The 25,899-nt window shown below is 36.3% G+C and overlaps 1 protein-coding gene and 1 long non-coding RNA gene across 2 annotated transcripts; one reads left to right on the top strand and one right to left on the bottom strand.

The window, feature by feature from the left end:
- Positions 1 to 2,091: 2,091 nt before the first annotated feature.
- On the top strand, positions 2,092 to 21,253 carry PWP2 (PWP2 small subunit processome component). Its single transcript, XM_070944245.1, has 18 exons — positions 2,092 to 2,174; positions 2,519 to 2,662; positions 4,449 to 4,584; positions 5,010 to 5,236; positions 7,661 to 7,804; positions 8,974 to 9,044; positions 9,598 to 9,734; positions 11,235 to 11,383; positions 11,749 to 11,896; positions 12,644 to 12,794; positions 13,484 to 13,664; positions 14,799 to 14,946; positions 15,310 to 15,418; positions 16,896 to 16,961; positions 17,281 to 17,499; positions 17,861 to 18,011; positions 18,646 to 18,720; positions 19,282 to 21,253. The coding sequence occupies exons 2-18, from the start codon at positions 2,553 to 2,555 to the stop codon at positions 19,436 to 19,438; spliced, it is 2,379 nt and encodes a 792-aa protein (XP_070800346.1). The 5' UTR covers positions 2,092 to 2,174; positions 2,519 to 2,552; the 3' UTR covers positions 19,439 to 21,253.
- LOC139317237 (uncharacterized) lies at positions 17,951 to 25,798 on the bottom strand. The gene is made up of 3 exons (XR_011600419.1): positions 25,778 to 25,798; positions 20,485 to 20,526; positions 17,951 to 17,985 (listed from the first exon to the last, which is right to left on the bottom strand). It is a non-coding gene; the product is annotated as an uncharacterized lncRNA (long non-coding RNA).
- Positions 25,799 to 25,899: the final 101 nt, after the last annotated feature.

The following is a 25,899-nucleotide window of genomic DNA, read 5'->3' as shown; positions in this document are numbered from 1 at the left end:
TGACAAGAGTGCAGCTGGATTGCTTGCAAAATCTCCCTTCAGAACTCCAAAACATCTGAGAGATTCTCTACAATTTATCTAAAGCCATTTACTAATTACGTTTGAAATCAGTGCTGCATCTAAATTTGGTAATAGAAAAGAGTGACGTTTCTTTTGTAATCAGAGTAATTTATAATTGTACTTATGTTTGTTGCAAATGAAATCAGATGGTTCTATTTTTTTCCTTTCTTTTGCACTTCTTTCTTTTTTAACTTTTTATTGATTTGTGTTAGTTTTTATGTTTTTGTAAAACTTTAAATTAAAATTCATTAAAGATACTGACATTATATCTTAGGATCAAGTGAAATATTTTGGGCAATTGATGTATAAGCAGCTGGAAAAAAAATTATGGAACTTTGTTTTTATATATGACAACTGCAGCAAGGCTATTTATTATATGTGCAAGATGGAAAGATTTGACTTTCCACCCTTAATGGAGGAATGGATAGTGAAGGCGATGAAACTTGCTGAGAGGGCTAAATTGATAGCTTTAATTAGGACATTGTCTAAATTTAATGATGAATACAAACCCCCAATTGCAGGAAACAGAAAAAAAATGAAGTCAGATGGTTTTTAGGATTAAATAAAAATAATGGAGTATAAAAAAAAATATAAACAATGCTGTAACCATAAAATAACAGGTTATTTTATATTTATGCTTATAATTACTGTAAAACAAAATTGGAAGTCACTTCTTTATAATTTTCTCCTTTTTGTTGATTTCTGCACTTACATATTTCCTCTTTCATTTTTCTTTTATTCTAAATATTCTTGTTAGTTTTTAAAATTTTACTAAAATTTTGTAAAAGAAAAAGAAATGGCACTTGATTAAGAGCTTACTGTTAGAGCATCTCCTAACAAAATTTATTTGTGCATTGTATGTATTTCTCTACATTTTGGCAGTGAGTTGGTTACAGACCATGTACACTTTTTAATTCCTATTCAAATTTGCATTGTCTGTAATTGCCTTCAAGAGTTACAGTACTGTACCACTTTTTGTGCTTTATTTCATTTTCTGTTTAAGTTGCATTAATGCAAGCATAATTTTATTTTTCTAGTTTTCCAACTTGTTGGGTACAGTCTACCGATGTGGAAACTTGAAGTTCACTCCAGACGGAAACACTCTGATTAGTCCAGTGGGAAACAGAATTACAGTCTTTGACTTGAAAAAGTATTCATTTATTTATTTGATTTATTTGCTGTTGTTTGTTCAGCTCAAAGCATGTATGATTGTTTGTCTTCCAATCCTGAACAAAAACAAAGCTGTGAGGTTGTTGAACTGAGAGTGTGGGACACTAGCTCAACAGCTTCCAGAGTGGAGGGTGGATTTGAACCTGGGTCTTCCAAGTGCCAGTCCAACGTTTGAACCATTATATATGGCTCTTGTACTGCGACCTCTAAGTGTATGATTAGTAAATAGCCTGTTAAAAATGCTTTTGCAATCTGCCTCTGAAACTACTGTTTTATGGAAGAGATTTATGAAATGCATTTGATAAGTTAGTGCTATAGAGGATTTAGTTTTCTATTCTGTTTCAAATATATTGGATAATGTTGCCTGGAAACCAAGTGCTATATTTTCTTCCTTATCTAATTCATGAATTTGGCAGAAATATATATATATACCGGTAATTAAAATTACTGTATTAATTGCTATTCCGTTGTTGCTTTTGAGACGTTATTCATCTGTTCTTTCAGTAACAAATCTGAAACTTTACCACTGGCTGCTCAATACAATGTTGCATGTATGGGACTGTCTCCAGATGGAAATCTTGCTATACTTGTTGATGAAGGTAATTGTTTAAGATGTTAAGAAATAATTTGATCAGTACAATTTATATTTACAAATGTTAGTATTTTAATATTTTCACTAAACATAATCTTTTAATCTTTTGTTTAAATATTCAGTTGAACTGCAGATAAAATTCTTTCTGTGAGTTTAATTCTAATTAAAATATGAGTAGATGTAACATGTAAACAAACTGTTTTTATTTCATATTTGTAAAAATATTTGAAATATTTCTTCTGTTCCTTACAGAGGGATCTGCTTTACTTGTCAGTTTGATCAGTAAATCTGTTATCCATCGATTCCATTTTCAGAAACCTGTCCATAGTGTTTGTTTTTCTCCAAATGGAAAGTATGAAAACTATATTTGAGTAGTTGATTTTACTATTTTGCTTTTTATAGAAATATTAATAGCAATTAACAATAAAGTAAAATAAGCTTCATGAAAGTACTACTAAGGAAAATAAGTTTGTTTAAAGAAAAATAGATATAATGGAAGATAAAATGATTTAATAGATAATTCTCATCAATCTATCTGTTATTTATGAGTGTGTGTTCTAGTAGTAAATTATCAGAAAGTCTATCTGCATCAGAAGCATAAATAATTTTAATTACACAAATACTTATTAATTAAATTGGCTGTAGTATGACCTTTATTTCTATAATTTATTTTCAATTTTCATTTTTGTAAAACAGAAAATTTGTGATTACTAAAGACAAAGTTGCCCTGATGTACCATGCTCCAGGGAAAAAGAGAGAATTTAATGCATTTGTTCTTGACAAAACATATTATGGTGCTTATGATGAAACAACATGCATTGACTGGACTGATGATTCCAGGTAGGTTTTTGAATAGTTTACTGAGAGAGCCAAATACCTAGTTTCAATGTTAATGATTCCTAGTTTCATTTCATGATTTGTAATCTAAAAATATGCAGTTAATGTCCCTCATTCCATTAATTTAAAGAAAGAAGCTGAAGCATTTCAGGAATATTTTCTTAATCTAAACATACAGGTAGTCCTAGACTTACCACCATTTATTTAACAATACTTCAAAGCTATGACAGCCTTGGAAAAAGTGTTTTACGACCTATCTTTAAAATTACAACTGTTGCATCACTTCAAAAGTCATGGAATTGCAATTTGGGCACTTAGCAATTGGCTCACGTTTATTTCCATTTGCAGCATTCTGTGGTCATGTAATCACAATTTGCAACCTTTCCAGCTGGTTTCCGACAAGCAACATCAAATGGGAAGCTGGATTTGCTTAATAACTATGTGATTCACTTTATGACTGTAGTGATTCACTTAATGACTGCAGTAAAAATGGTTATAACATTGGGACTGTTCACATAATGACTGACTTGAGGACAAAAATGCCTGTCCCTATTGTGGTTGTAAGTCGAGGATTATAAATTTGTTCATTCCTTCATCTGTTTTCCAATTTATTTATTTGTTTCTTTGTTTGTTTGATTTATATGCTGCCCTTCTCTGGAGACTCAGGGCGGCTTACAATGCGTTAAAGAATTAAAGTTCTTACAGTATCCCAACATAAAAAGATTTATACTTTTGCCAATAATTCACTGGTTTTTTTTATATATACAAGCAGCTGGGTACTGGTTAAGAGCACCACCTTGGAGGTGAAAGTCTTGGGTTCAATCCTGTATCTTACCAGTAGGGGTTCTTGGTGAAAGAGCTCCTAACACTTCACCTGCCTACCTCAAAAATATGAGAGTGACAGAAATTAGGAGAGTCATGCCAGTTTGGGCATTGCTTGGATTAACAAGGTCCATGTCAGATGTTGAGGACCAGGACAATCTGTTGATATGTGGACTACTGGACCATACAGACCAGTACATGAGCACAGAAAGGCATTGGAAAGAACATCAGAAGCTCAAAACACCAGTTGCTCATAGATATAGCAGTTGCCCAAGACTCAGGGATCTGCCAGACTAGACATTATCCAAAGCGAAGACTATTGCAGAGAGGCCTCAGAGATAGTCCAACACTTAGTGGCAGGGTGTAAGATGCAGGCAGGAATAGTATATACTGAATGGCACAAACAAATAGTTGGCATTGTATACAGAAACATCTGCCCAGAATATGGGCTAGAGCTAGACCTTCCTAAGTCCAGATGAGAGATCCCACAAAGATCATGGAGACAAGAAAGCTAAGACATTGTGGGACTTCCAGACCCACACAGAAAAGCAGGTACTAATCAACCCAGACATCACGATAGTAGATAAGGACCAAAAGACAGCAGTGGTGATAGATGTAGCAGTACCAAATGACAGCAACATCAGGAAGAAGGAGTATCAGAAGCTGGGGAAGTACCAGGGTCTGAAGGAAGAACTTTGCTTTAAACAAAATGGTTGCTAAGCGCATTTATTTATGCTCTCCACTCCCTTATGACAAAGGTCATAAATGTGAGAGTGGGCACATTTTTCATTACCCTTGTAACTTTGAATAGTTGTTAAATGAGGTTAGCTTATGTGAACTCATCAGTATTTTTCCCAGTGCATAAAGCAATTGGGAGATAGCTAGCTGGCATGAGTAGTTTGTCTTATCCACAGCTAATTATCATAGATTTTAGAGAATAACGATGAAGTAACTTTTTTTCTTTTAGATGTTTTGCAGTGGGTAGCAAAGATATGTCAACATGGGTGTTTGGAGCCGAACGCTGGGTCAATTTGGTTTATTATGCACTAGGAGGTCATAAAGATGCAATTGTTGCCTGTTTTTTTGAAGAAAACAGTTTGGATGTATGTACCTTTCACATTTTTTTATATTATGTTAATGTAGTTGGTTAGTATTTATTTGATTTGGTCCCTGTGAGGTATATATTTTTCAAGCTCTCCTATGCTTTTGTGATAGATGAGCACACCCCAAGTGCTCCAACCACTTTTGCCTTTGAATTTGAAGTGCTGTACGGCCCGATTCTGTCATTAAGTGGTATGCACAGGTCCAATGTAAATATAATTATATAATAACAAGAAATGCAATCCAGATGTCATACAGCCAAATATTTCAAGAAGTTTGTTTCTCCCTTTTTTCTCATATACCACAGATCTCATGCTTACACTAAAATAGAGTATGGATTAGAGGTAGCATTTTGTGATTTTGAATTCCTGCACAGTTTATTTAAAGGTTCTTTTTGCCAATTGATAATTATACTTTGTTATTGTAGTTATACACTGTCAGCCGTGATGGGGCTTTGTGTGTGTGGCAGTGTGATACAGAACTAAACGGTCTGATACCTAGAACTTCCAAAAGCCATTCCACTGACCAGGAAGAGTCAGCAAAAGACCTAGATGAAGAGTTGATAGAAACACAAAGAGACAAAGAGATTCATGGAAAAACCAGTGGAAATGAAAAACAAAACAAGAAAAAAGTGAAATATTCATGTGCTGCCAAGTAAGTGAGTTTCTAATGAAAGAAATTAGAAGAATTTATTGAATTTCTAACTTGTTTATTACATGGTTGACCTCTACATTGGGATGTTTTAATATGAATGCAATCATGGTGAAAGTGATTAGAAAGGTTAAAATTAGCCTTCTGAACTGAAGATCTAATGTATTAATTTTTATATTACTGATGAGGACCCAAGAACTCTGGTTTTGTTAAGAAATATCAAAATTGTCTTTGTTGATTTCACTGTTGCTAACAAAGAGTAAAAGAATCTAATGTTGCTGTGCCTGTAATCTGATTGTTGTTCTGCATGGCACATAAAGATGCGAGGTACAGCTCACTGAATTTCAAAAAGCCTGAACTAGGAAGAATTGTTAACACAGTACTGCAATCAGTTCTTTTAAGTAGTAGACTTAAAAGTATGGGCTATAGACTACAATGGTTTCAGACAAACAATTGCTCTTGCATTACTTAACAGCCCCCACACCTGGTATTTTGGATTTCAATTGCAAACATTACCAGCAAGGATGGCAAAGAGTGAAAAGTCTATTAATTGAAGTCCAGAATATCAGGAGGATAATAGGAATGCAGAGGAGGGCTCTATCCTCTGGCAATATAACTGCATGCCATTATGTTATGCATTTTCTCCAGTCATTTAGGTAAAGGTACACTGGGAGCAGTAATAAAAACTTGCTATACTGCAGGTGCTTGTGCAACTAATAGTTGAATAAAATAACCTAAAATCTTAATCAAATATGCCACCCACTAAAGTGATAGATATGATGAAAAAAAGACAATACAGGTAGTCCTTGAGTTACAAATGTAATGGAGGCTGTCCATTCCATTTGTAACCTGAAGATTTGTGGGAGTGAATCTCGTACCTTGAACAAGATCACTCCCTCCTTTCGCCCATGTATTCGCTAATCGAATGCAAGGCTTTTTAAGTGCACATGAGGTATTTCAGGGTGGAGAAGGCCATGGGGGGCCTACTAATGGAACAGACCACCTGCCTAAAACCACCCAAAGCTTCCCTGACCCACTGAAATACCTCATTCTCCCCAAATTGCTTCATCCCCCCAACCTGCCGCACTGGGTCACTTACCTTGTGAAGATTTAGCAAACAGTCTCCTCTCCAGCCTCGTGCGCCCCTCTGTGGTTCTGGCCGAAATGGACCAGTGGTCTTCCGGGTGCGATTCAAGGTGTTGGTTACCACCTTTAAAGCGCTCCATGGCATAGGACCCAGGTACCTTCGAGACCGTCTTCTGCCACCAATAGCCTCCCACCAGCCAGTCCGCTCCCACAGAGAGGGTCTCCTCAGGGTGCCATCGGCCAAGTTATGTCGGCTGGCGACACCCAGGGGGAGGGCCTTCTCTGTGGGAGCCCCAGCCCTGTGGAATGAACTGCCCCCGGAAATACATAAGATCTCCGACCTCCGGGTGTTTCGCTGCGCACTGAAGACCCTGTTGTTCCGCCAGGCTGGCCTATCAACATAATAATTTTAAATTGGAGTATTTTAAATTTCTGGGGTTTTAAATTGAGCCAAATCTATTTAATCATTTTAATTTTTAACTGCTGTTTTGTCTTGTGTTTTTAAATTGGCTGTACACCGCCCTGAGTCCTTCGGGAGAAGGGCGGTATAGAAATAAAATAATTATTATTATTATTATTATTATTATTATTATTATTATTATTATTATTATTATTATTATTATTATTATTATTAGCCTCCAGGGGCCAGATCCGGACCTCTGAGGCTCCATTCAGCCCTCCGCAGGCTTCCCCCAGCCCGTTGCAGGTTGAAATGGAGCCTCCAGATCCCCCTGGAAGCTCCATTTTGGCCAGCAAGGTGCCAGGCAAGACCTCTGGATGGCCGAACATGATTTCTGAGGTGCGAATTTATCACTCAGAAGCTCCATTTCAGCCCACAACATGCAGGACGAATGTTGCAGAGCCTCTGCGATTGTAAGGGCAAACAACTGCCATGGTGCTGCAAGATTTGTAGTCTTAGGCCTTGTTTGGAAACACTAGGGGGTGCTGATCGCGCAACTTTGAACGTTTGCTAAGAGAATACTTTTAACCCGGGGATTACCTGTATGGACTTCCATTTAAATTTAGTAGAGATTCTCACAGCTGTAATAGACTGCTAAATTTTATGACAGCAAATACTTGAAGCTTTTCTGCTCATTATTTTAACTTAGACTCATGATTATTGGTCAATCTTTAGTGATGTGACAAATATTAACATACTGTTAATGTTATTTTCTTGCTTTTCTTAATATGCTAACATAAAAACAGCATTTAATTACCAACCGTTACTGCTTCCTTTTAATTAAATTTCCTATTTATTAAATTACTCTTTGAAAGATAATTGGATGATTTGTTCTTATATAAAAATGCCACTGATAATTTTTGTATTCTTTATGTGTTCAGATATTTTTTTAATAAAGAAGGAGATTTTAACACCCTGACAGCTGCAGCTTATCACAAGAAAATCCATCTATTGGTCACTGGATTTGCTTCTGGAATTTTTCACCTTCATGAGCTTCCAGAATTCAATCTCATCCATTCTTTAAGGTTAATATTAATATTCATGTTAAAGATTGAGGATACATATAATATTAAAGAAATAATAATTCATCAGTTTTGTTTAAAGATATATTTTGTTTAGTGGGAAGAGTACTTGAAATACCATATTTTTTTGGTGTATAAGATGCACTCCCCCTCCCCCCAAGTGGGTTGAAATGACTGTGTGTCTTATAGAGCGAATGTTACCGAAGCCCCGCTCACCTGCTGGCCCCCACACTTCAGCTTCTGCCTCCCAGCAATTTCAGCTGTTCCAGGTTGTGGGGATCGCCACTGCCTGTCGCCGCCTATCGCCGCTGCCACTTATCGCCGCCTCCGCACACCCCATTTTTGGCTCGTTCCAGGTGGCGGGGATAGGCGGTGGCAATCGCAGCCAACTGGAACGGGCCAAAAATAGGGCTCGCCAAGGCCAAAAATGGGACATGCAGAGGCAGCAATAGGCGGCAGCGGCGATGGGCATTGACAGCGGCGATGGGCGGTGGTGATCCCTGCAGCCTGGAACAGCTGATAGGCGGTATTCCGGGAGGCAAATCCAACCACCAATCAGCTGCTAGTGCTAAATCAGGCTGTGCTGAAGCTGACCAGGCTGTTTGTTGCAAGGAGGCAAATTGCTGGGAAGCAGAGGCAGTTTTTTTTTCTTGTTTTCCTCCCCAAAAGCTAGGTGCATCTTATAGTCCGAAAAATATGGTAATTAACTTTATACACACACAGAGAAAGACATATTTTTGATCAAAAGGTAGTCCTCAACTTATGACCACAATTGAGCCCAAAATTTATGTTACTGAGAAATTTGTTAAGTGAGTTTTGCCCCATTTTACGACTTTTCTTGCCACATTTATTAAGTGAATCATTGCAGTTGTTAAATTACTATAGTAACACTGTAGTTAAGTGAATCTGGTTTCCCCCTTGACTTTGCTTGTCAGAAGCTTGCAAAAGGTGATCACATGACCCCAGGACTTTGCAACCATCATAAATGTGAGTCAGTTGTCAAGCATCTGAATGTAAGTCACATGACCATGGGGTGCTGCAATTGTCATATGTGAAAAACAGTCATAAGTCACTTTTATCAGTGCTGTTGTAACTTTTAACTATTACTAAATGAACTGTTGTAAGTTGAAGACTACCTGTATTTAATTTTTTTTTTGTTTTGTTTTCTTCAGCATTTCAGACCAGAGAATTGCATCTATTTCCATCAATAGTACCGGTGACTGGATTGCCTTTGGATGTGCAGGTTCATAACTAAGATATTCTAAACAATTTGGGAGGGCCTATTTATGTAATAGTGTTAAGATAATCATTTGATTGGTACGTAAATACTTATATTCATATCCAGGATGTCATGTTCTTTTAGTGTAAAGCAGTGTACACAAAGCCAAGAAAGAATGTAAAAAGTAGTAAGAGAAAGAAATTAAAGCATAAGATAAGAAAGAAAAGGAATAGAAATGTAGCTAATTTAAGTTTATACCAAAATTGTAATTCTCCATGCCATTCTGTCCTTGCAAATAATTTTTGTATACATGATGTCTCCACCGCTTCAAACATTCCCTTTTGTTTTTTAAAACTTTCACTTATTTTATTACCTCTTCATCAAATATGTCTTGTTCAATCTTTCTAACTCTCTTAATGAATTCTTCAATGAGGAATGATTTTCAAATAAATGAAGGAGCAGTGAAAATATTTGTGATTCATTCCTCATTTGTCCTCTCTATTTGTCCAAGGTTAGACTCTTTCTGGTACATTCAGAGATTGCCACTGATCACGTTTCCTTTTTGTTGTATTGACAGGTCTAGGACAGCTCTTGGTTTGGGAATGGCAAAGTGAGTCCTATGTGCTGAAACAGCAAGGTCATTTTAACAGCATGGTATCACTTGCATATTCACCAGATGGGCAGTACTTAGTTACTGGCGGGGATGATGGAAAAGTAAGCCTGTTGATTAAAATGTTGATTTTTTAAAAGTCTTAGTATATAGTTTAAGGAGACCAAGAAAGAATTAGTTAACAATTTTAAATAGGTAATCTATTACATTAACATTCCACAATTAAAATACCTAACATCACAATATTATTTTGGATGCAGAAATCACTTTAGAATGGATTTAAAAAAAAAAAAAAAAGAAATGCATGAAATATTTGATTAGTATGAGAGGGCAGTTTAAGAACCAGCAATCACTGATGTAATTTGAATTTGCATTGAGGAAAATGACTATTTTTTAATATTTATGTTACAGAGATAAACATCAAGGTTATTTTTCTCCATTATTTGTTGCATTCTTTTGTTAAATTTGTTAGAAATAGAATATGGAAATGATTCTCCATTGCCTTCTTCAAAGATACTTTCTGATTTTCCAGTCAAGCTTGTATCTTGTTATCTCATCCAAGTGCTAGTCAGATTAACCTTGACAAATCACAGTTGGCAAGACCTATGAGATTATCTTTGACAAACCAAAACAATCTTATTAAGGAAATCAAACTGTAGTTATTGTACTATATATTAAGTGTAGATAAGGATAAGTAACATATAAAACAAAATAGAAATAAACGTGACTGACAAAAACATATCCATGTTAATTGTCAGAAATATTAAGCATGCAGTTTCATAATTCATCATGCATGTTAAAAATTATAATTTAGCATGTGCATATATTAAATTATTTTGGAATACTAAGCCTTAAAAATATTTGTAGTATTTAAAATAAATTGTGGAATTTAAAAAAAATACTAACAATACAGAACCATTGGAAAACAATAAAACATTTAATTCAGTCCTTTTATTGAGGTTTTAAATAGTCTAAAAAAATTTAAATTAACTTTGCTTATAAATAACATTTTTTGTGAAGTCAGCATTACAAAAATACTGAGTATGCTATTATATATAATATTAAACTACTGTTAATATATACTTTACTGCTAATTCAGCATTGGAATGATAGGGTCTAATTTTATCTTTCGGGTTACGGTTATGTTTTTATGAGTTGATGTTTCTTTTTTAAAAAATTCTAGAGTAGAGTGGGCTTTTTCCAATTCTAACCAACATACTTAGGGGTTAGAAAGTAATATTTTGTATATGTTTGTTTAATCCTGTTGGGCTAGAGAAGAGTGATTCTACTTTTTTAAAAGACAAATCTTTCATTGGAGCAGAGTTGCATGACATCTGGTTTATTCTTTGCCTTGAGTTATATATAAAAAGGGTAAGATAAAAATGAACAACATGTGAAACTTATGGGCATACCAGCTTTTAAAGAGATGATTCTATATTTTTTGTTGAAAATATGACTGGTTAACCTCCCTGCCAGGGTAATTATTAAAGGTGGTGAATTGGAATGTTCTTTCAATAGTAAGCTCTCCAAGTCAAATCATTAATCCATTACTGAAAAGGTTTAATTTTTTTAAAGCCGATTTAGAGCTTTTTGTTCCATTTCAGGTGAAAGTATGGAATACCAGCAGTGGCTTCTGCTTTGTCACCTTTACTGAGCATACCAGCATCATATCAGCTGTAACATTTACCAATTCAGGACATGTTGTTTTGAGTGCTTCTCTTGACGGAACTGTGCGGGCGTTTGATCTTCACAGGTAAGCTTATTATTTTATTTGCTTACTTTTAGTTTTGTTCCATCTTGGAGTAGACATCAGAAGATTAATATATTCTTCATTGTTTGAAGGTGCAATTTTCCATTAAACCAGTTGGACTGTGTTCTCTTGGCAGTTGTGTCAATTAATCTAATTGTATTAGTTAATCTAATTTGGAAGCCTCCCCTATAAAAATAATATTCCATGACAGAAGAAGACATATAATACTAGATTGTTGTGTAGAAGCATAATGAAAATTCTAGTCAAATATTATTTTATATAATTACTTGCTGTTTTCCAGAATTTAGGGTTTTTTAAACCTAAGTCTAAAAAGTAATTTTATATATTATTCTTACCTTTTGCAATAGATACCGCAATTTCCGTACTTTCACTTCTCCGCGACCAACACAGTTTTCCTGCTTAGCTGTCGACTCTAGTGGAGAAATTGTTTCAGCTGGTTCCCAGGATTCTTTTGAAGTATTTGTGTGGTCTGTGCAGAGTGGACGACTTTTAGATGTAAGACACAGACACTTTTTATGGTGCTTGCAGTAATCCATTTTGAAACAAACATTATTCTTACTAGTGTTGCCCTTAAATATGAGATCCTATTAGTACAATTTTAAGTGATTATTAAAATCACACTTTGAATTCCTATGAATTTTAAAGCAGATTATTTATGTGAAAAAAATAAAATCAGATACAGTTATAGAACTCCTGATTTTGCAACCATTTTCCAGTTATTAAGCAAATCACTATGGTCATTAAAAGAATCACACAGTTGTTAAGTGAATCACATACAGTTAAACAAATAGGGCTTCCCCCATTGACTGCTTGTCAGAAGCCTGCTGGGAAAATTATAAATCATGACCACATGATTGCAGGACATTGTAACTGTCAATTGCTAAGCACCCAAATTGTGATCACATGACCACGGGTGGTGCAATGTTTGTAAGGATTGGACTGGACTCTTCAGTAGCGCATAGATAAAATAAATGAGACTTTCCTTTTTTAAAGATTATAAATGTTTTACTTATTTCCAAAGTTAAAATAAAAAATCCAAGAAAAGAAAGAAAAGAAAAAAGAAAAAAACAAAGAAAAAAAGGAAAAAGTACATAAAATGAAATACAAGCATACACATAAAATGTTCCCCTTGGTTGAATACTAATAAATATATTTCAAGAAATTATTATTGTTGTTGTTGTTGTTGTTGTTGTTGTTGTTGTTGTTGTTATTTTCCATTGTTACATACTTTTTTTTCATTAGGTATTAGATGGTCATGAAGCCCCCATCAGTAGTCTGTGTTTTAACCCAGTGAAATGTGTTCTGGCAAGTGCCTCTTGGGATAAAACAGTGAGATTGTGGGACATGCTGGATAGCTGGAGGACCAAAGAAACGCTAGCACTAAGTTCTGATGGTAAGTCTGTTGAAATGTCATGACTGTGTTTATCTTATTTGGGTGATGTGTGACTGTGTTTATCTTATTTGGGTGATGTTTGCAATAATTATGGAGTGACTAGAGTGAAGCCAAATTACATGGAGACCTCAGAGCACTAGTATTGGCATAAAAACTTTCATAAAACACAATTTTTATTAATGAGTCTGAATTGAGTTTTACTGTTCTTTAAATTTATTTAATACAATTTAGAGGTTGCCTAATTCCAAAAAAACTCTGGGTGGCTTATATTTAAAAATATAAGCAATGTAAAGCAAGAAACGAAGTGTAAGCATCAGAAAGCAAAGTCTGAATAATGATAAAATATCATATACAGGGACTCAACCACCACTCTGTCCCAAGACCTGTGAGAACAGACATGCTTTCACTACCTTTCTGAATATCATGTGGGTGATAGCTGCACAAACCTCCAATTAATCAGATAGGAAATTATATTGACTATGTTAAAACTTTCCATGTTGCACATATGCTTTAATATAAGGAACAGGACCATCTTTATGAAATGTGGAATCTGTGCTTGTGGAAATTTAAAATATAACAACTGGTCTCTGATAATTGTTTGAGGGATAAAAGGTAATGCAATAAAAATGCATGTAATGGAACAAAACTTAAATAAAGCTTGCCTTTGATTTCATTCATGATCTTTGCAGTGCTTGCTGTTGCTTTTCGTCCGGATGGCAATGAGCTTGCTGTAGCTTCCTTGGATGGACAAATCACTTTCTGGGATCATGAAAATGCAGTGCAAGCAGGATCAATTATGGGGCGACATGACCTTCAGATGGGGAGGAAGGAACTGGACAAAATAACTGCCAAACAAGCTGCTAAGGGCAAGTGAGTAGAATACCTTTATATCTTTTTTTCTGAATACCTTTATATCTTTTTCTGAACTGATATTTATTATAATTGGTGGAATCTTTTATCTGAATGTTTGAATTTTATTACTATGGGCTTATTTTAATATTGGAGTGCAGAGATTTGGTTTGCATGCTTTCTATGGTTTTCTTTTGAATACTTGAATCCTAAAATTATACGTATTTATTTAAATCAATTTCCAGCCAGAGAGAAAATAGGAATCTATAAAATTTATGGTAGAACCCTTAGAACAAGCTTGTAGAATCATGGACTGTAAAGATTGGAAGGAATCTTGAAAATTTAATTCAACCTAAGCCTTATTTGGAACATAACCTTGAATGAATGAGATCTCCAACACCCTTTTTAGAATAGTATAGAATAGAATTTTTTTATTGGCCAAGTGTGATTGGACACACAAGGAATTTCTCTTGGTGCATATGCTCTCAGTGTACATAAAATAAAAGATACATTCATCAAGAATCATAAGGTACAACACTTAATGATAGTCATAGGTTACAAATAAGCAATCAGGAAACAATACCAATATAAATCGTAAGGATACCAGCAACAAGTCATACAGTCATAAGTGGGAGGAGATGGGTGATGGGAACGATGAAAAGATTAATAGTAGTTCAGATTTAGTAAATAGTTTGACAGTGTTGAGGGAATTATTTGTTTAGCAGAGTGATGGCGTTCGGGAAAAACTGTTCTTGTATTCTTGTATCTAGTTCTGGTGTGCAGTGTTCTATAGCGTCGTTTTGAGGGTAGGAATTAAAACAGGTTATGTCCAGTTTATATCTCTTTAATCGACAAAGGTTATAAGAAATAAAGTGAACAAGTCAGGAATGTGTTTTAACTTGTTTGGATTTTACATGGGGATAATTTTTTGACAAATACCTCTTTAGATTTTCAAATCTCACAAGTTTGATTAAATCAAGTACATCTGCACATGTGAATTATCGCACAAAATTATGCTTGAAAAAATCCCAACCCTATCATATAGGATGCAGACTGCAATTATTCCAGAGTAACTGCTCGGGGTGAGAACTATAAACTCTGTGGTACTGAGCTTGTGATATATCTCAAATTACTGATCTGAACTTCTTTTTCCAGATCTTTTACAAGTATATGCTATTCTGCTGATGGCCAGTGCATTTTGGCAGGAGGTCTGTCAAAGTATGTTTGTATTTATCATGTCAAGGAACAGATTCTCATTAAAAAGTTTGAAATATCTTGCAATCTTTCCTTAGATGCAATGGAGGTTAGTATGTGTGTGTTGGACATGGGATAAATCTTGTAAGTTTATGAAATAAAAATATGGTCACTTTTGCTACATGCCTTACCACACATTATTTTTTAAATTAATAGTAAATGTATTCTTTGACTAAGTAATTTAAATGTGTGTCTCTGAATTGATTGTCTGCTCTGAAACATTCTTTATTAAGACGTTCTTATTTATCTATGCTCTGTCTTTATAATGTTATATCAATTTATCTATAAGCCATAGACAATTCATGGTTTTAATGAAGAATAGAAAGGAACTAGCATCCCATTGTAAGTAGAGTATTCTGAAACATATTTGGAATTTGAAATAGGCTATGTTGTCGTATATTTTATTTTACAGGAATATTTGGATCGCAGGAAGATGACTGAGTTTGGGAGCATGGCATTAATAGAAGAGGGAAATGGGGATGATGATGATGTTGTCATTCCTCTTCCAGGAGTTAAGAGAGGTATTAGTTAATTTTGAATAAGACTCTCCAAATCATGTGTATTAAATTTATTTAGATTTTCCTGATGAAAAGGGCAAAGTTTTAAACAAGTCTTTTTGTTTCCTCTCATTTGACAAAATGATTGAATCTTAGTTTAGGGATCAGCCACTGTCTTTATTGAGGAATGAGAAGCATTGCCCCAGGTTATAGCCATTGGAAAATATTTCAATTTATTGAGTGTTTTATGACAATTTTGTTTTTCATTATCTGTGATGTTTTAGCTAATTCAATGGTTTAGTAACTCTTGCACTGTAGTGAAACCATTAGTGTTAATGTATATGTATCACTACTCCCACCCTCACCCCGTTTTTTCCCCCTCCATATATTGCCTGAATTTAATTAATTAATTTTGAATAATTCATGACAAGACAAAATCGGCGGGATCAATAAATACTATGATCCCAATCTGCTTGCTAAAGGTTTGTAAAGTTGGCAACTGACAAATGTAAATGTTCCAAATGATTGCTGTGATGGTGACAATTGTACGCATCACATAAACATTTGTATTGGTTAATGTGTTGAACAAGGACAGTCATTTACTTCCCAGGATGGGGGTGGTTGGGGTGGGGGAACATTGATGGAGGAAATGCCCTGTCCTACAATTTGACTTTGATGAGATATACATTTGTTTAGAAAATAAATGTAAATGTATCAGTGTGGTTCTTTCTCTTGCTGCACTTCTTTTGTAGAAAGAATCAATTTACAGTGTCAGCACTGGTTTGTACCGTGTTTCTCCAAAAAGAGGACCCACCTTGAAAAGAAGCCTATCACATTTTTGAGCGCATGTGATCAAATTAAGCTCCACCCATAAAATTAGCCCTAATTAAGACCCCGCCCACCTTAGGGTGCAGGGGGTGGGGGGAGGCACACAGGTAAAAAATAAGCTAGGGTGGGGATATGGGGGTGGAGCTGCCCTACTTACCAGGTCTCGCACACCCTGACATCTGCCTCGCCTTCTTCTGCAGCCACTTGCCGCCACTCGCACGCATTGCCTTGGCCTCCATTTTGCCTTCAGATGCCTACCGGCATCTGTTACCTGCAGCAAATAACAGAGCTCTGGATCAGTCTGGAGCTCTATTATCAGCTGCAGAGGGCTTTCCGGAAGGCATCTGCAGCCGATAACAGAGCTCCGGATCAATCCGGAGCTCTATTATCGCTGCAGATGCCTTCCAGCAGGCATCTGAAGGCGAAACAGGCTGGGGCAATGCGGGCAAGTGGTGGCATGTGGCCACAGAAGAAGTGGGCCAGCAGTAGCCTCCTGTTCATCAAGGCTGTCTGTGTCATCACGTGAGGTGAGTCAATAATTAGAACCTTCCAAAAAGAAGGCCTAGCCTTTTTACAGGAGTCAAAAGAAAATAAGACGTGGCCTTTTTGGAGAAACACGGTACAAGGAAATTATTGTAGGAAATTATTAAGTTGCTTTTTGCTTTCTTTTCAGGTGATATGAGTTCTCGACATTTTAAACCAGAAATAAGAGTGACGTGCCTCCGCTTCTCTCCTACTGGTAGGTTTTTAGAGGATCTTTTCATTACTTCATTTCTCTGTCGGTCCACCTGCCCTCCCACATCTCCATGTTGTTGTTGTTAGTTGCTAAGTTGTGTCTGACCCATTGCGACCCCATGGACAACGTTTCTCCAGGCCTTTCTGTCCTCTACCATCCTCTGTAGTCCATTTAAACTCACACCTACTGCTTCAGTGACTCCATCCGGCTACCTCATTCTCTGTCGTCTCTTTCTTCTTTTGCCCTTAATCTTTCCCAGCATTAGGCTCTTCTCCAGTGAGTCTCCATAGTTTTAGCTAATATCACAGTGCTTCTCTTTCAGGAAGAAATTGGGCAGCAACCACTACAGAAGGTCTTCTTATCTACTCTTTGGACTCTAGTCTCACCTTTGATCCATTTGACTTAGAAATTGACATCACTCCTAGCAATATTCGTAAAGTATTGCACCAAAAGGAATACACTAAGGCTATTGTCATGGCTTTTCGACTAAATGAGAAGAAAATGATTCAAGAGGTTCTAGAAACTGTGCCCTATGATGAAAGTAAGCTGGACTTATTAGTGTGATGTGATGGTTGCAGAAAACAAGATTTCCTAAATTTCTAAGTTGTTAGCAAAACTTGATGTGTGTGTGTGTGTACTAAAGAGAAGGAAAAATATAATATCCTGAATAATTTGAATGTTTTAACTGAGTAGAAGTTCTCTAATGATTAAATATCACATGATAAAAGGGAAATTGAAAAAAGGAATTATGTCATGCAATATAGCATTTCCTTGCCTTCAGTTTCCTTTGCTAAAAATGCAGACATTTTACTTCTGCACACGTCATGACAAGTGAACTGTTTTGACATGTTTACTCATTTCTTGTCAACTAATACATCCTCTTGTTTGTTGTAAAAAAACAGTCGATATAGTCTGCTCATCGCTTCCAGACTTGTACATAGAAAAGGTCCTAGAATTTTTAGCATCTTGTTTTGAGAAATCTCGTCACTTGGAATTCTATCTTATCTGGACTCAGAAGTTGCTCATGCTGCATGGATGCAAGTTAAAAACAAGGTTAGTGAACTTAGCTTCATATGGTTTAAAAAGAGAGAATGCATATTATCAATTGATAACTTTAAAAATAGAATTATATCTACCATCAGAAGGCCAGTAGTTATAATTTCAGTGAAAGTCCATTCTTTTTCATTGGCTTATGGTGATTTGACTGAAGACTGGAATACAAGGGAAGCAGCAGATATGCTTCCAACTGCCATATCCAGGAAGAGTTGCAACATGTATGCTGTATGTCTATATGTCTGTTGTAACTACTAACTATTTTATTGGTAATATGTTAAAGATACTTTTTCAAGCTCATTAACACTTTGAAAATTAAATATAAATTAGCATTTGGGTGTTTATATTTAGCATTTCTAGGACTTATTTCTAGGGTTGTGCAAAAGCTTGGAAAAATGTGCATTGGCACCAAGAAGCAACTACATTCTTCGCCATTTTTGTGGTTTTGACATTTTTTGTTTCGTTTGTATGTGTGTGTATGGCATAGTTTCACTATTCTGAAATGCACACGCAGATAAAAAAAAACTTGCAAAGTATGTTTGTTTTAATGTTTCACAGTTTTTATACTAATGTTTCTTTTTTAAGAGCTTTGCACAGTCCTAATTTATAGAATGACTATTTTTGTCCATTGCAGATCAGAAAAACTGCTGCCTATTGTTCAGTTTCTTCAAAAGAGCATTCAGAAACATTTTGAAGATCTTTCTAAACTGTAAGTATTTTGTTTGATTCTGTTCTACCGTACTTAATTGGGGAGAATAAAAACAGCACTATAAGATCATTTTATTTTTTAAAAAATGTTTTTCCCTTTTCCCCATTACTTACTGCAGGTTGTAATCTGGATAAGTGCCAGCTTTGTCTGATTTTTCTTTGGGCATTTAATCATTCCATGTTCTCTACAGCCCAAAGTTACTATATTGAACAACAGTCCATACATATGATATCAAAAACTATAGTTTCTAATGGCAGCAGAAAACGTAGAGGCTTGCCTGATTTAGTCTAGTATTGGATATTATAGAGTACCTTGCAACTGGAAGTAACTACTAGGTGGAAAGTACATTTGATTAGAAACTGTATGTACAAATAACACATTGTAGCTCAAATATCATATGACAACTTTCAGATTGCTTCAGAAAATTGAATGATGTTGAATGGTGTTGAATAATTGAGTGATGTAAATATTTCACTGCCTCTGATTATTTGCTGTACTGTATATGCAGGCATATTTAGCATTGCTTTTGACTTATTTTTATGACGGTTTTTCTTTCTGCAGTTGTGATTGGAATTGTTATAACATGAAATACATTCTTTCTATTTCACAACAACGGGGTATGAAACGCAGAGCAGAAGATTCTGAAAACAATGGTTTGAAAAATTTGGAAGATTCCAGTAGTGAGGATTTTATGGAAGAATCAGCTGTACATTTATAGAAATATGACACTTTTTTTCCATGTGTAAATGTAAACAGTGGTATTCACTGAGAACTTCCTAGCCCTTGAAGTGGCCTATTTTTTATAGATTATTTGAATGTGAAATAATGCATCTGGGAGAAAGCAGTTTATCTTTTGTACACTTTTTTCAGTAATTGAATAGCTGGACAGCTATGGTCATTAAATACCAACCATAGCTTTTTTTCTTTGTAATTCCATTGTAGATTGCATGATTCATAAGTGTTCCTACCCATGTCTGATGCTCACAGAATTGGTGATTTACAGATTACCTAAATGACCTTTTATGTAAAATCACTTCTATAAAATAAAATAATGGAATAATGGGAAGAGACACAAGGACCAAAAGAATGAACTGAATAGATTCAGATTTATATTTTTTGCAAACAAAACCAAAAATCATTGTCCTAAAATAACCACAGATTTTCTAGAAATCCTTTGTAGAAACTTACTTCTCTCTTCTGTCATAATTCTTCATGTTTTTGTGAATCTACTGTGTGTAATTCCAATGTGGCAACTTCAGCAAAACACTTGTGTAAATTCAATGTAAAAAAAATTACCCAGATCACTCTTCTAGTTTATTATTTATATGTTGATTTCAATTATTAAACTGTCATCCAGTTTCATTTGCAAATCTGTTATTTCTATCTCTTTCTTGTAAGTTATTATTGTTCAGTCCACCTGCAAATCAATTTCAGTTTTATTGAACAGAACTTGTCCCTCTTCATTAACACCTTCTGATTCTTTTGTAAAGGTAAATGCCTGCACCCATTCATTAAAAATCTCTCTTTAAAGTAACCATCTGATGCCCTCTAATGTTTTCAAACATAGACATTTCCCATGAGAAAAGATCCTTTCAGTTAACTTCTAAGTCTTAAAGCAAGTCCATCTAAGCCCTTAATCGGTTTAAACAATTCTAAAGTTAACATTAAGAATTTTTTTGCTCTAAATGCCACAATGTTTTTTTTTCTTACAAATCTTTAAGCTTTTAACTGAGCTTTTTTTAAAAGGATTGTAGAAAAACTCACCCAATGATTTCAATAAAACTTGCCAGTCTGAATGTTCTCAATCTTTAAACAACAACAAAAATAAATGTGATTAAGAGATGAATCTGGGTCAAACTTAAGAGTTTGCATAGATGACAGCAGCTATAAGCATGATGGAATCCTGCGGCTCCCAGACAATTGTAAGATGACTGCAGAAACGCAATTCCTGCCATCTGCTCACAAAACCCCCCAAAAAACAGCTGTCCATATTACATATAGCGATCTTGTGATCTCTCGTTACTCCAAAGAGATTTTGGTAGCCCAAATCTTGCATTTGAGCATTACTCTCAGTTGCAGCGTGTCCTGTTCTATTCATCATGGTGGCTCACCAAAAGCTCTTCGAAATAATTGAAAATATGTTCAAAGTTTCACAGGAAGTGTTTGGATTCCATATACTGTGAAATCACTGTTGTTAGTACGGTATGTAATAGTGTATCTATGGTAGCCAAAAATGCTTTGGAATTTTTGTTTCTGATATAGCCTGAATAGAAATTATGAAGAAATTCTATTGGTTTAACAGTAGAAATGCTTTAGAATTAGAAGCTAGAATAAATGAAGTTATTTGTATCTGTTACCCTGAAATTGTGGCCTGGCTTATTTTTTTTTTCCTAGAGTCCTGTTTTGTTCAAAAAAGTAGTTTGCTGCTATTATTAAAAATATAACAGAAAACACCATTCAATATAGAATATATTTATTTGAATAATATTTGAAAATGATAAATTGGGAAATGTGACCAATCAAGTGGAATAACAAGCAGCATTTCCCATCTCACAATACTATGTTATTTTTCTGGGAAAGAAAATATATGTATCCCTGGAAATAAAAATATAATTCTAATCACCAAAAACAACTATTTGATTTCTTTTTGAGACAATTTTTTTGTTTTAGATGGCCATATCATTCTGATTCAACAGAGTAATTATTCCATTTCAGCTACCTTACCTTGTTTTTAATACTGTATTAAGTAATAGCGAAATTACTGCACTATGGGGGAAAGATACAAATGTCACTATAATCTGAATACTCAGCTGCATCAAAGTAAGAGGTGAAGACTTTGATTCTGTAAAAAATTAGATTGTCCAAATAAAAGAAATTAGTTTTTTAAAGTCCCTTGAGGCCCTATAAAAAAGTAGTATTTCAGTTCCTTAACCTAGTGGGACAACGTGGCTTACTTTGCTGGAAAGAGATGACAAGTAAATATCAAAAATTGGTGTAGTTGTTAAGGTAATAGGTTGGAGACCTGGAGATTGTGAGTTCTAGAACTGTTTTAGGCATGAAAGCTGGCTGCATGACTTTGGTCACTCTCACTCAGTCCAACCCACCTCCCAGGGCTATTGTGGGGAAAAGATGAGGAAGGAGTATTAGCTATGTTTACTGCCTTATTTATAAAATATAATAAAGGCAGCTTAAAAATTAAAATTAGAAACAGCAATTGGAGTGTGTTGAAAGAAAAATCCAGCCCAGTTCCAAGCCGGGAGAAAGAAGCTGGAAATAAAATGGAGGCTGATTGGAAAGAAGTATTCTGTTTATTGATGAGCAGAACCAACAACAGAATGTAGTTCTGACCCAGAACTGGGACAGCTGACAAATTGGTTTGATGAGTACATGGATTTTTACAGGGTTCTGAGATGCTGCAGGCAATGTAGTGAGCCTTGTGCCTTTTGCTATTCTAATGGTGGTGGGTTAATTGGATGGAGGGTCTCCTCTGGAGGCAGTGTGTGGGTCAGTGTGCTCTGTTTTCAAAGGTTGCAGAGTTATCTGTCGAAGTCTGAAAGATATGAGACCAAACCACCTTCCCCCTTTGTGGGTGACCCTCCCAGAAGAGGCATTGTTGGTCTGACATAGGAATGGAGAACAGTATAAGAGGTGGAGAGGGGGAGTGGGGTGGATAGTTTGCAGGCAGGGTTTGAAAAGACATGAGTTGACACCACACTTGTTAAATAGACAGATAAAACCCACTTAAACACATACAGTAAATGGAAGAATAAAACTTTTCTTCTAAATGAACTTGAAATATTCCCTCCTGACAACCTTGGGCTGGTTTTTTTTTGTTGTTGTTGTTAAAGGTACAGAGAGGGCAAGGCAAACTAGGGTGAAGGTATTTTTCTTTTATGGTTTAACTATTTTTTCTAACAGTTTAGAATTCTTGTCTCTAGGGATTAGAGACATTTAACAGTTACATTTACCTAACACACCAAGACCTTTACACACATACACACACAAAAAGACAAGGGAAAGAGAAAGAAAAGGACAGCAGAACTTTCAGGTTTACACACCCTAATCATTCTTACCATAAATCTCAATTAACTTTAGGACAGACCAAAAACCTTAACAAACATATTAATTGCTTAGAAGAGGGGAAAAAACTTGATGTTACTATATTTTCATTTTCTTTGGCTTTATTTAGCCAAATTGGTTTTCTAGCTTTGTCCCTAAGCAAAGCCCACTCCTTACACAACTTCCTTGTTCATTTCTTTGTCATATCATACAGGATGGGCAGCAGCCTCTCATTCCAGGCATTGAGCAAGTCTCCTAGAGGGGAGCCTACCCTGACCCTTGAGTTAAAGCTTCCTATGTCTCCCTATTTCCAATGTAGGGATTCAGTTGGCTCTGCCAGGTCCCGGCAATTAAGTCTCCTAATGAGCTTCCACCCTGCCTATTCAGTTTTCCAAAAAACTGACCCCAAAAAAAAAAAAACATCTGGGAGGACTCTGGTTCCTTATCAGAGTAAGGGCACCTCCTTTCCTGGGAACTCCCGCTACGGTTTTCGGACCAAAAAGGGGTCTGGGAGGACCTGCTGCTCCCCTGCAGTGAGTATGTGCACCTCCTTCCACGGCCTTTTCCGCCCCAGTTTTCAGACCCAGAAGAGTCTGGAAGGAAACCTGTTCTCCTTAGCAGTGGTAAGGACACCTTGGACAGGGCTTTGCTCAGCGACTTCCCAGCTGGTTGCCCAGGTTTGACTCACTCACTTTTCCATTCCATGTTCACAGTTTCCCTTCTCCCTACAGAAGATCCTGCGCACTGGCCAAACCCCTTTGCTTTCCAGGATCTGTGGGTTGTTCAGATCTGTTTGTGGCTAGAAAAGGCACAGAGGGAGCAGGATCCAGCTGTGATTGAAGGATCCTCACACGCACACAGGCATACACAAATTTCCCTCACTCTCCTGGGCTTTAAAAGTTAAAATTTAGAAGTACTCACCATTTTTCTAAGCAGCCTGTTGAGCTCAAGACTCAAAACTCCCTTTACTACCCTTGCTCCAAATGGCCAAGGGTCTGGGAGGGCTCACCCACAGATGCAAGAGGTCTGCTGCCGGCAAGGTGGACGCTTACCCGGGCCAGGTTCGTTGGCCAGGTTAGCTTGGAGTCCCATCTATGTGGCAAATTGTTGGAAGAATAATCTGGTCCCGTTCCAAGCTGGGAAAAAGATGCTGGAAATAAAATGGAGGCTGATTGGAAAGAAGGATTCTGTTGATCAGAATCAACAACAGCATGTAATTCTGGGACAACTGACAAATTGGTTTGATGAGTACATGGATTTTTATAGGGTTTTGGCATGCTGCAGGGGGTTGTGTAGTGAACCTTGTGCCTTTTGCTATTCTAATGGTGGTGGTGGTGGGTTAATCCTACTATGTCCTAAAAGTCCTGTCCTGTCCTTCTTAATCCCATCATCTGGAGCTGAAGGGTTTTATTTGTGAATAGATTAGCCTAGTCTTTCTTAATGGCCACAAAATATCCATCTCTAAAGACTTCAGGCATCTTCTGGAGGCTGTTTCACTATGCACGAAAACTGGGGGTGCTTTCTGCCTTTAAGAGCATGTTTCTCCATTTCTCCTTTGGGGAAATATAATATTCTGCCTCATATTCCCCAATATATTTCATTCTCTGGATGGAGGGCTTCATACAAGAGTAAAGTGCTTCACAAAATGCATACTTGATTGAATTTATATAAAATAGCTAACCAGAATTTATTTTAAAATGAGGTATAGTTGAACTTAAGTACATGATTAAGTTATAAAGAACTAAGTATGTATTGTACATATATTAATTATATATAGTAATTATATATTATTTAATAATTATATATATTTACTCCTGAAATATGAACTTAACTACTATTTGTAAAAACATGTTCTAATCATACTGCTTTTTCAACAATTATGCAATTGATAGGAGCATAAAATGGGAGGCTGTATCTAGCTCAATACACTGATCCTTTCCTACTAATGGTATTATTTGTAAAGTATTTTTTTCTCATTCCAACGTACCTTACTTTCCAGAAAATTTTTGGATTAAATGAACTTTTGGAATCATTAGTCATATTGCTTTAATCCTAACATAAAAATATTTTTTACTGAACGTGATCTAAGTGGGAAAATAATATTATGGTTTAACAGAGTAACCCAGCACCTAAAAATGACTAGAGAAAATGCTTGTATTAGATACAGTACTTGAGCCCATAGTTTGGCACTGTGCAAGGCAAGAAAATAAAAGTACTTAAATGCGGGGTTTTTTTGGTGTTCTGAAACTTTTGAACTGGCCAGTACAAGACATGAGGCTATAATGCAGATAGTGCTTCCTTTTCAGAAAAAATGTCAGAAGGAAGTTTAAATTGTCAATACCAATGCAGCCCCAAACCGGTATAAAGGTTCCCCTCGCACATATGTGCTAGTCGTTCCCGACTCTAGGGGGCGGTGCCCATCTCCGTTTCAAAGCCGAAGAGCCAGGGTGTCCGAAGGTGTCTCCGTGGTCATGTGGCCGGCATGACTAAACGCCAAAGGCGCACGGAACGCTGTTACCTTCCCACCAAAGGTGGTCCCTACTTTTCTAGTTGCATTTTTTACGTGCTTTCGAACTGCTAGGTTGGCAGAAGCTGGGACAAGTAATGGGAGCTCACCCCCTTACCCGGCACTAGGGATTCGAACCGCTAAACTGCCGACCTTTCAATCGACAAGCTCAGCGTCTTAGCCACTGAGCCACCACGTCCCATCATGTCCCACACCAGTATAATCATCCACAAAGGATGCATTCCAGGGTTAAAGTTCTTCAAAGGGGCAGACTCAAAGCTGCAGGGATTAAGCCACCACGTCCCAAACCGGTATAATCATCTACAAAAGAGGTGAATTCCAGGGTTAAAGTTCTTCAAAGGAGCGGACTCAAAGCTGCAGGGATCAGCAATTCCACCAAGTTGGTTTTGCTATACAAACCACCAGAATGGTTCGTATAGAATGGGTATCTGAACGCGTTGCTTCCCTTCCCCGCCTCCCAAACGGCATTACCGAAGAATTTTTTGTGGAGCTAGTCTGACAGCGCTACGTTGCATTTTGCTGAGCTTGGACAGCACCAAACATCAGGCTACTCCTCTCGGCAACGACCTAAAGCAATAACAAGGCAGTAACAT

This window comes from Pituophis catenifer, unplaced genomic scaffold (genome assembly GCF_029215685.1).
Source record: "Pituophis catenifer annectens isolate HBS135680 unplaced genomic scaffold, rPitCat1.0.hap2 SCAF_4, whole genome shotgun sequence".
NCBI lineage: Eukaryota > Metazoa > Chordata > Lepidosauria > Squamata > Colubridae > Pituophis > Pituophis catenifer.
Note: the sequence above shows the minus strand (reverse complement) of the source record. Positions and strands in the feature narration are given on the sequence as shown.